General features: G+C 54.7%; 1 protein-coding gene across 2 annotated transcripts; it reads right to left on the reverse strand.

Moving 5' to 3' along the window:
* Positions 1-2,431: 2,431 nt before the first annotated feature.
* LOC143842906 (mitochondrial ubiquitin ligase activator of nfkb 1-A-like) lies at positions 2,432-10,326 on the reverse strand. 2 transcript variants are annotated; one of them, XM_077348220.1, is made up of 5 exons: positions 10,192-10,326; positions 8,878-9,013; positions 8,041-8,128; positions 7,307-7,427; positions 2,432-5,356 (listed from the first exon to the last, which is right to left on the reverse strand). In XM_077348220.1, the coding sequence occupies exons 2-5, from the start codon at positions 8,998-9,000 to the stop codon at positions 4,630-4,632; spliced, it is 1,059 nt and encodes a 352-aa protein (XP_077204335.1). In that variant the 5' UTR covers positions 9,001-9,013; positions 10,192-10,326; the 3' UTR covers positions 2,432-4,629. The 2 variants fall into 2 exon arrangements, with proteins under 2 accessions (XP_077204335.1, XP_077204334.1); XM_077348219.1 differs by lacking the exon at positions 10,192-10,326 and adding an exon at positions 9,256-9,481.
* Between the last annotated feature and the right edge of the window lie 298 nt (positions 10,327-10,624).

Below are 10,624 nucleotides of genomic sequence, written 5' to 3' on the forward strand. Positions count from 1 at the left end.
ACGCCGGCGCTTCATCCTTAAGCACGAGATGTAAAAATATCTCTCGGATCAGATGTGCACCGAACTGGAAATTTCTTGCTAGCGTGAGATCTATTTAACCACTTCGGGGCACGCATCCCATCCCCCTCACATACAGATTTTTGGGAAAGGAATATATAAAACGGCTCTCTTGCCAGGTTCCTAGTCAGTTGGTCTTGGACAGCACATGTACCAAACTTTACGGCCCTGGGCCCTGGGCCTGCATCCTGACAACACTGCTTCAAGTCTGTTTACAACACGCGAGTGAAAAAGACTTCCTTCCCTTCTGCAAGCACTGGGCACTGCAGGCCAGCGTGGCACAGTGGTCGAAGAGCCCCGGACTTCAATCTCGAGACCCAGGTTGGGTTCCCCACTCCTCCTCCACATGCAGCCAGCTGGGTGACCTTGGGCTAGTCCCAGTTCTCTTAGAGCTCTCTCAGCCTCATCTACCTCACAGGGTGTCTGTTGTGGGGAGAGGAAGAGAAAGTTGTTTGTAAACCGCTTTGGGACTCCTTCGGGCAGTGAAAAGCGGGGTATAAACCACCACTCTTGGTCTTCTTCATTTCAAGATTGTTTCTCCCCTCTGTCCCTTGCACTGTGGTGGCAGCTGCTGCCAAAGCCTGTTTTTTGTTTTTTTTTTAATCTCCCTCGCCAATCAAATCTCCAATGGCCAATCGGAAGCCTTGCGGGGCAAAAGACCCGCTTGGTCCCACCCGCTTACTGAAAACATTCGGCACCAAGGAAGGTGCCGTCTCCTGCAGGTGCCATACCGGGGATCCCTGCTCTGCCAGTAGAGTCAGAGTAACTTCATTGGCATAAGATTCTACCAGTATTACCTGCCCAGTTCGGCAGAACCACAAGCCGAAGATCAGACAGGGATGTGTATGTGTGTTTGTGTGTGTGTATATGGGGGGGGGGGTGTTGTCTGAGGTCAGCAAAATGAACCTGGGAGGGAAAGGTGAATACCATCTCCTCCCCTCCCCTCCCCAAACTGAATGGCCAGTGGTGCACTTAGAGACCTTCTGCCTGCAAAACCAGTCTTGATGGGCATCCCAGCCTGCTGCTGCCCACCTCCCGCGCTCCCAGTTCAGCCGAGACTCCCTCCCCAGTTTACGCTCCCCTGGATCCACAGCGCTAGGGAGATCCGTTTGCAGGTCTCCTGTTCTGTCAGCTAATCGGTCCGCCCCGATCTAGGTCCGCGCACCAAAATCCAGGCCTCATGCCTCATCAGGAAGTCCCCAACCATTTCATGACTCTCTCCCCCACCCACCTCCCCGTAAGAGTGGGTGACTCAGCCAGCGAGTGAGTCAGCAAAGCAGAAGGCCGGTCTGCACAAACACACACACACACATTTACAACAGGACTACAAAAACATCGAGGCTCGCCATGTGGATGCTCGGGGGAGGAGAAACACCAACACACACCCCCCCCAACGCAATGCTCCCATCCTCTTTAATTCGGGCCCTGCAAGATACCCCGCATCAGAGACCCCACAGTGGGAAAGATCAAGAGTCTGGCAACACCCGAAAGCCTAACAAAATTTGCAGCCGGGTAGGAGCTTCTGTGAGTCACTGCTCACCTCTCCAGGTACAGCTTTCGAGAAGTGAGCAGGGACTGCCACAAATTGTGTTAGTCTTCAAGGTGCTGCTACAGGCAGACTCGCACGGCCAACCCGCCTTGCCCAGTCGCTGGAGAAACCAAAGGACAGCCCTCTGTCTCCTGATCTTTGTTCCCTTATTTATTTTAACGCAGCGGGGGTTGGCAAGTGATTCACTCCGGCCACTCGTCTGCCGGAACTGCTCCGAGCTGCCTCAACTCTTCCTGTCTTTTTTAGTCTAATGAAAGGATTTTCCTCTTTTTTGGGGTGTGTGCGTGTTTTGCAGTGATGGATGCAAAGAAGCGTCTATAGACATCCGACTCCCTCCGCCCTGTAGGGGGCAGACCAACCCAGTCCTCTTTCGCCACCTGCTGGAGGCAGACGGGATTGCCTCCAGAGTGAATCTTCTCTCAACAAATCTGTGGCATGCCAGGCTGCTAAAGTGGGAAGCTACCCCGTGGAGAAGGAAGAATCATTGAATGATGAGTGTCTGATCGCATGGATCTCTCTACTTGCGCCGGTCGAACTATGCTCTTTAGGGAGGTTTACATCACAAACTTCCCCCCCCCCATCCTGTAATGGGAATTTTTAGGGGCAACATTAGAGTTAATCTACCTGGAAATTTCAATTCAATTTAGATTTTATAGTGGTTTCGGAATTCCGTGTGATTTCAATTGTGTTGCTGGGTCCAGCAAGAGAGGGCAGAACAAAAGTTTAAGTGAGAAATAATCAAGAGCCTTCTTTCAAAGACAAGGCTTACAAGGGGTTCACGTGTGCTGTAAAAGTGACTTTTTAAAAAATTCCACAGGCTTTGGCAAAAGGGAATCCATTGCATTATTTATTTCAGTTCTGGGGGGTGGGCGTATACAACCTCCCGCCTTGATCCAAGTGGGAAAGGACTGCTGAGCCAAGGCTGCATTGGCTGAGGATTTTCCTCCAGCTCCAGCAGGGGGCAGTGAGCTCCTACCCCCTGCTCAGCTGAATGCCGCTGCCATTCTCTCCTTCTGCCTCCCCCCTTCCAGCTGATTTCTATGCCACTTCCTTCAAGGGCCATCAAGGCCCAAAGATGCTTCTTACAAGGGAGACTGAAAAGGAAGACCCTGGCGCAGAGGAAGGCAATCTTCTGTGCTCCATTAACACTAAGGGGGATTGCCAGATTGGGGCGGCAGACACCTCACTCCTCCAGAAAACCAAGAGGAGCGCAGCCCCTGAAATGGCAAATAGGGATGGTTGAGTGCAGCAAATGAACCGGCATATCCGAGTACCCATTTATCTGGCCCAAAGAGGGGGGGTCATGTCTGCCGCTGGACTTCCTCTCCTGCCATCCGCCTCGTGGCGAAGGGAGATCCCTTGGCCAGATTCCTCCCAGCCCGTCTTCATGAAAGGCGGCCAGCCAATCCGCTCTAGCAATGAGGGGGGGGGGAGGGAGTATCACCATAGGAACAGCCTCAGAAGAGAGGGCAGCCATTCCACTACCCTCCTGCAATAAAACAGGGACTCAGAGCTCAGAGAGCTTTGAGCCCAGGTAGGCAGGCTGCTTTCCCATCGCCTGATCAAGAACCACTCTCTGCCAGCAGAAGGTGCCCTGCAGCGCAGAGCCGGTGGATGAGCGCCGGCAGCCAGCAAGGCAGCTGCTCAGCGCCTCTGCCTTGAGTTTCATGGCGAGAGCCAGGCTTTGCCTCAGACAGGAGGAGTACAGGGAGAAAACAGAAGACCTGTGTACGGGGGGGGGGGGTACACTGGACACTGCCTCACTCCATCAGCCACCTCCTGTATGAAGATAAGAGGCTCCCCTCCCAGTTCTCCCATGTCCTCTTCCTTCCTTTCAACAGCCGTTGGTGGTGGTACCTCTGGATACGGACCACAATGCATTCCGGGCATCCTCGAAGGAGGACACGCACCGATATGCCAGCCCAACCTACCCGTGGGCAAGGCTAAGAAAAACCAAGGATCTCCTTCGCCTGCTTAGGCCGAGCTCAGTGATGCCGACGGTCTGAAGGGTGGAGGCTGAGGCAGAACGTTCCTCGGCAGCGTCCCAGAAGCCGATCGCACCGTATAGCCCTCCGGTCCGTTCGTCCAAGACTGCACTGATTGTCTCGAAAGGCAGGGGAAAGTGTCTGAGGCTGGCCGAGATCCGGCGGGGCACCTGCCAGCAGAACTTCACATTCAACGGAGAAGACAGTTCAGCATCCATTTGGCTCCCAAGAAAGGAATTGCCCAGAGCTCGCTCCGAGAGCCGCGTGGGTCAAATTGCACCCAGGAGAGATTCAGGCTGGAGAGGACGGAAATATTGGCACATGCTGCATCAAGCTGCCTGCAAGAGCGCATTGGCTTCATGCTGATCCCCCAACGATCTTCTCCGAGACTGGCTTGGTCAGAAGCCCGGCCTCATAGCCCTGTTGTCTCTGAACGGCCCCAAGGCAGATATCGAGTGTGGAGGATACAGTAAAATCTCCTACCCTGTTGCCCAAGCAGCCCCCTAGCAGGAGCCTGCGACAAAATCCCTGCTGCGCTACAGATGCATTACAAAAATAAAACTCTAATGTATGGGACGACATGAGAACTGGGGGGGTTCCTCTGCCAGGAGGAAGGCAAAGGACGAGGCTCCTCCTTCCTCGGAGCTCCGGCATGGAGGCCAAGAGCTGCCAGCCTCCCTCCGGGAGGTCAGCTCAGAACAGAACTTTGCCCTGTATCTGTGAGGTCGCATGGCAAGGAAGGGAGAGGATGGCGTAAAGTTGTTCATTCCCCAAAGTCTTTACGGTCCCTTTGTCTGCATGTCGATCCAAACATCTCTGGGGAACTCTTTGCCCCTCCCTGCGATCCGTGGAACAAATATTAAAGCCCCCGTTCATTTGTGCAGATCTCCGAGACTGCCAGATTTAAGGTCACCCCGGGAACTGCAGGGGTCTTTCTCACAACAGCAGGTCCGGAAGCACCACCCAGGGACGAGGAAGGGGCAGGGCGGTGTGTGCTCCTCTCCACAGGCCTCTAGAGGGCGCTCGAGCTCTGCCTCATCAGGCCTGATAGAGGGGGACCACGCGGTCGATGGGGCTCCTGCAGATGGGGCAGGTTCGGCGGGGCAAGGCCTGGAAGCAGCGGAAGCAGCAGCAGACATGGCCGCAGGGGAGCAGGACGCACTGCCGGGGCTCGGCGAGGCAGATGACACAGACGCTGGTCGGCGGCTCTTCGCCGGTCTCCGAGACCGGCTCCTCGTGGCTCCGGAGATCTTCGAACGCCCGCCGCTCGTTTTCCTCCTCCTGCTTGAGCCGGTGGCGCCGGTATGCCCGGCAGAGGGCACGCAGGAGGACAGTGGCTGCCACCAGGCCACACAACAGAGTGGCCCACTTCCAGAAACTGCTGGCCGACTGCAGCTCGTCCAGCAGTGCCTGCCAGTCACCCAAGCACAGGAAGTAGCCGGAGCCGTCGGCAGGGGGCTGGAGATGGAGGGAGCCGTCCGGGTGCAGGGCCAGCTCCCCGATGCCGGTGAGGCTGCTCCCAACCAAGAGCATCTCTTCTGTCTCCAGAAAACCTTTGGGCTTCTCCCCGCTCAGGTAGTGGCCCAGGAGGTCCTTGAAGCCGTGGGAGGTCTGCTGGAAGCGCTCGTACACCGTCTCCAAGGGCAGCTCGATGGCATGGAGCGGGGACTCCACGACCACCGGCCCCGCCGCCTTGCCACCGGGGGACGCCAAGACAAAGGGGGCCGTGTGCACCTGCTCCAGCACCACCCGCTCGCTGTCCGTCCTGCAACGGGAACAGAGCGGCAAGAGCAGGAAGTCAAAGCACGGCCATTCCCATAGAGTTGCAAAGAGCCACAAACCCAGCCTGAGGGATTGTCCTGGGTTTGCTCTGACCTCCCGGATAGTCCGAGGTGGGGTTACATTGTATACCATGGACATTCCCTGGAGATTTTCTCCAGACCACGGATGGTCAGGGGGAGGGAGGGGTTTTTCTCTGTATCACGGATGTATCTCTGTACCACGGGCGTTCCCTGCAAATTTGCTCCATGCCACAGATGGTCTGGGGGTGGGGTTTGCTCTGTATCACGGATGGTCCGGGGGTGAGTGGGTTTCACTCTGCACCACGGATGTTCCCTAGAGATTTTCTCCGTACCACAGATGGTCTGGGGTGTGTGTAAGGTTTTCTCTGTATCACAGATGGTTCCGGGGTGGGGGGTTTCACCCCATACCACAGGCGTTTCCTGGAGATTTGCTCCGTACCATGGATGGTCCCCGGGGTGGGGGGTTGCTCCATACTACAGATGGCTCACACTGCCTTAACTTATAAACTGTACTTCTTCTCGTGCCCCAGAGCTCAGCGGAGGGGGCAAAGAGTGGCAGAACATCTGCCAGGTGTACAGAAGTCCCCAATGGCCGGCATTTCCAGTTAAGGGTCAGGCAGGAGGTGCTGAGACCCCGGAGAGCCCCCGCCAGTCTGAAAAGACAATACAGCCTTTGACGGATCAACAGTCTGATTCGGTCTAAGCCTTTCTATAAATTAAAGTAAGAAGCTATTTAGGAGCCACAAATCCAGCCAGGGGGATTTGGGTATTCATTTGACTTTCATCTTTAAATCCCTACATATGCCCACCTGCCCTGCCCTGGACGGCCTAACTAGTCAGAAGCTAAGCGAGGCTGGGCCTAGCTAGTCCTTGGATGGGAACGTCCAGAGTTGCTCTGCAGAGGAGCCCATGGCAAACCCCCTGTGAACGTCTTGAAAATCCTACCGGATTGTCATAAGTGGGCTGTGACTAAGCAACACACAGGGGGCTTGCAGGGAAGCCCAACCCCTGGAACAGGACTGAATGGGTACAGAGAGTGAAGGGACAGTGGAAGGCGCTCATGGCATAAGCTCACGGCACAAGCCATTGGCTCCTTCAAACGGCTTCCTAAAGCAGCCATGCCCAAAAGGCCTGCGATGGAAGAGGTCAGGGAAGGGGGCTGTTCCCAGAATCCCCCCTGCCCCCCCGACATACAAATGGTCTTCATACAGGAAAGGAGGTTCCACTTAAATATCAGAAAGCATTTTCTGAAGGCGAGGGCTGTTCGGAGATGGCGTATGCTGCCTCAGAGGATGGTGGAGTCTCCTTCATTGGAAGGTTTTAGGAGACTAGAGGAGCACCTGTCAGAGTGTGTGGTTTGTAAGGCCCTGAGACGGTGGGGGGAGGGGGGGCTGGACTGGGTGGCCCTCTGGGGTCTCTTCTAGCTCTTTATGATTCTGATTGGATTCTGGTGCAAAAAGAAAATAATATTTCAGGGTGGAATAATTCCTCTGCCAGGGATGGCCAAACTGCGGCTCTCCAGATGTCCATGGAGTTCAGTTCCTGAGAGCCAGCAAATGCTGCCAGGGGCTCATGGGAATTGTAGTCCGTGGACATCTGGAGAGGCACAGTTTGGCACCACCTGCCCTCTGCATTTTGCATTCAGCTTTGTCGGGGGAGGGGGAGATTTACTTTTAGATACTTTTCCAATACCTGTTTTAAGTGTGACATGGGAAGGAATTGAAAAGGTATCTAAAAGTAAACACACACCACCCCCACCACCCCCGATGAAGCTGAACACAAAACACAGAGGGGTTATTCCACCATGAAAGGTTCTTTTGCACCCTTTGTTACTTCTCTTTGTTTTGCCTTGGTGCAGCCCCCGTTCCGTCCCCGTCCCCCCCCCCCCCCAGGTACAGCCAAGCCCTGCTCACCAGCTCCGAGCCAAGCTGTTCCAGATCAGCCGGTGTTCCTTCAGCACCTGTCTGTCGATCACCCCCCACAGGTCCTGGTGGTAGGGGCTGGAGAGAGCCACCTCCGTCGGCTGGACTATACCTAGACAGCGAGATAAGGGTTTTTTCCTAAGCGTCTGGCCATGGAAACGAACGTGTAGGTTCGGCCATGAATCCCTTCCCCGTCCCGGGGATCAAAGGTCATGGCAATCCAAAACCTGGCCAGCTGGGGTCCTGAGCTGTGTGGGTGACCATTCAAAGCATTAGCCATGCACTCCATCGCAAACTCTGGGTGAAATTTCAAATTTACATGGGGATTCTTATGGGAGGGGCGATGAAAGAGGAAAACTCTTTCTGCTAAAGGCTGTCTTCCCAATCCTGAGTTGGGCATCTGACTGTGGTGAAGCCAAGAAATGCCCAAACAGGGTCCACCCACCCAAACAAGGCTTTGGGTCACCCCATGGAAACCTGCCCTGAAAATATCCAGTTTGCCAAAGGTGTCATCTCGGCTCACCTGGAAGCAATTTGCTGCTTGTCGCAGGTGACTGAACCGGGGGCTTTTCTAATGAACCCTGCTCGAAATTCCAGCACCAGATTCTGTGGATTTCCACTTGCCTGATTTGCACAGAAGAACTGAAAGCAGAGCCTTCCTGGTTTTGAATCCCCAACAAAGAGTACAGGAAGGGATAAGGAGCCCAGGCCTGCAGGCCTTTTACCTTCAATGGCAACGTAGCTCAGGCAGCCCGTACCCGTGGCGGAGAGGATGCCGGTGAGATCGTCACCCACCTGAAGCTTCGGGGCCTCCTGCAAGAGAGGAAGAGTGCAAACTGAAGCCTTAGGTGGGAGCTGGCAGGAATTGTAAAGCACCCCTATCAGGGCTGCCCACAGCCGCAAATTCACCCAGCTGCCATGAGGAGGCTGCTAGATGCCAGATCAGGCCAAAGAATCCTCTCGGCCAGCGTGAGGGGCTAAGACTCTGTCCAGCCACTGCTTAAAGACCGCCTGGAAGGGGGAGTTCACCGCCTCCTTAGGCAGCCCATTCTACTGCTGAACTAGACTCATTGACTCCTAGAGTGGGAAGGGGCCATGCAGGCCATCTAGTCCCACCCCCTGCTCAGTGCAGGATCAGCCTCAAGCATCCAGGAGAAGGATCTCTCCAGCCACTGCTTGAAGACTGCCAGTAAGGAGGAGCTCACCACCTCCTTAGGCAGCCCCTTCCACTGCTGAAATACTCAGACTGTGAAAATTTCCCCCTTAATATCTAGCTGGTACTGTTCTGCATGTAGTTCAAGCCCATTACGATGATTTGGTGATTCTATGCATTGTGCATTCGGCTTCCCCAAATTCAGTGCCAATTGATTTCATTGGCAGCGTCACGACAGAAGAGGAAAATCTGCTTCACATGTGCAACCTTAAAATATGGGAGTACAACAGGCCTACCTCGCAGGATTATTGTAAGGCGTTAGTCCTTTGAACCCTTCAAACCAGTTATATAAATGTCATTCTTTTTTCTCCAGAAGGGGGAAGGAGAAAGAAGCCTCCTGAGGCCATACCTGGATCTTGGAGGCCACCTTGGCTTTCCTTCTGTGCAGGTAATAGAACAGGCCGGAGAAAGCTAGACTAGAGCCCAAGCACAGCAGCTCCCCTTGCGTGATGGGCAAAGCATCCATTGGCATCTCTTCTCTGCCTCTGGAAGAGAAATGGAAACAGCCATTGGGCCCCACAAGAACAACAAGGTGTCCTCGTTTCTCTGAAGACAGCCATTAGGAGACGGGCCAGGCAGAATATAGAGTCATAGAAGAAGAGCCATACCGAGTGCCACCACAGACAAGGCCCTGTCTCTTGTAAAGACTCATCACAAAAGTATATAGATTGGGGGGGGGGGGTTCCTTGGATGAGCAGGAGAAGGGAGATCCTTTTTGTCTTCTTACCCCAGACTGTTCAGCTCTTTTCTGATCAAATGGCAAAATCTGATTTGGTCCAGGAAGTCAATCAGCAACCACTCCAAGTTGGTGTAAAAGACAAGCACATAAGACATGCCCTGCTGGATCAGACCAGAGGTCCATCTAGGCCAGCATCCCGTCTCACACAGTGGCCAACCAGTTCCTCTGGAGGGCCAACAACAGGGCAGAGAGGCCGAGGCCTTCATAAGAACATCAGAGGAGCCCTGCTGGGTCAGACCAGAGGTCCATCTAGTCCAGCATCCTGCCTCACACAGTGGCCAGCCACTTCCTCTGCAGGGCAAGCCACAGGGCAGAGAGGCCGAAGCCTTGATGAGAACTGTCAACTTGAGTTAAGGGGGCGTTGTGGGTTTTCTGGCCTGTGCCGTCATGGTCTGGTATTTTCAGTCCCTGGCAAACTGTCACGGACTAAAGTTACCAGACTATGGCCGTAGAGTCTGGAAAAGCCACAACATACGAGCATCAGAAGAGCCCTGCTGGATCAGACCAGTGGCCCCTTTAGTCCACCATCCTGTCTCGCTGAGTGGCCAGCCGCTTCCTCTGGAGGTCCAACAATCGGGATTAGAGCCAGAGGCCTTTCCCTGACGTTGCCTCCTGGCACTGGAGTTCTGAGGACTAGTGCCTCTGAACATGGAGGATCCCTTTCATCATTACGGTTAGTAGCCACCGTCGGACCTCTGCCCCATTTCCCCCAAGCCTCCCTCCGCCCGCCCTTGGGAGGAGTTCGGGGGAGGGGGGCGCAAATCTGCCTCCTATAACAAGCTCGCAAGGGAAAGAAAAGCCCAGCCCCTGCAAGACAGAGGCAGCACTCTGCACATGCCCAGAGGCCCTGCCACTCTGTCCTTCCCAAAGATTTAGGGCTGGGCTCAGCTTCCAGGGCTTTCGATAATCCCTATAGAGACTCACCTCCCGGCCGGGAACTACAGCGTCGCCTCCTTAGTCGCTCTTCGGGACTTTAATTCCAGAGCACCCCTTGCCCGGTCGGCGCGATGGCTTATGGGAAGCAGAGTCCGAAGGATTTCCGCCTACCAGCATGCTGCAACTGCCACTGTTGTTGCTAAGACTACGACTCCCGTCATGCCCTGCTCCGCTTATTCCGCTGCCGAGGAGCGCCATTCTGATTGCTCCTGGCGGAGCCTTTCCCAAGCCCGTGATGCGCAGCTGCCGAAGGAGAAAAACTACAAGTCCCGTGAGCCTCAGCAGCGAACCCGGCCATGATGATAAGTGCTTTTTAAATGTCCACAACCCAAATAAGGAGGTGTTTTTAGGAGGGGGGCGAAATGTTAGCCTGCGCAACTCTTACTTGGGAGTAAGGCCTTGGATTCAAGGGACCTTACTT

This window comes from Paroedura picta, chromosome 8 (assembly GCF_049243985.1).
Source record: "Paroedura picta isolate Pp20150507F chromosome 8, Ppicta_v3.0, whole genome shotgun sequence".
Taxonomy (NCBI): Eukaryota; Metazoa; Chordata; class Lepidosauria; order Squamata; family Gekkonidae; genus Paroedura; species Paroedura picta.

Excerpts from the sequence above, each read along its gene's own strand:
- LOC143842906 (XM_077348219.1), bottom strand. The coding sequence starts at position 9,473 with ATGAAGGCCTCGGCCTCTCTGCCCTGTTGTTGGCCCTCCAGAGGAACT. Across the intron at positions 7,428-8,040 it reads GAGCTACGTTGCCATTGAAG|GTATAGTCCAGCCGACGGAG; the intron begins GTAAAAGGCCTG and ends CTCGCTGTCTAG. Across the intron at positions 5,357-7,306 it reads AACAGCTTGGCTCGGAGCTG|GACGGACAGCGAGCGGGTGG; the intron begins GTGAGCAGGGCT and ends TTCCCGTTGCAG.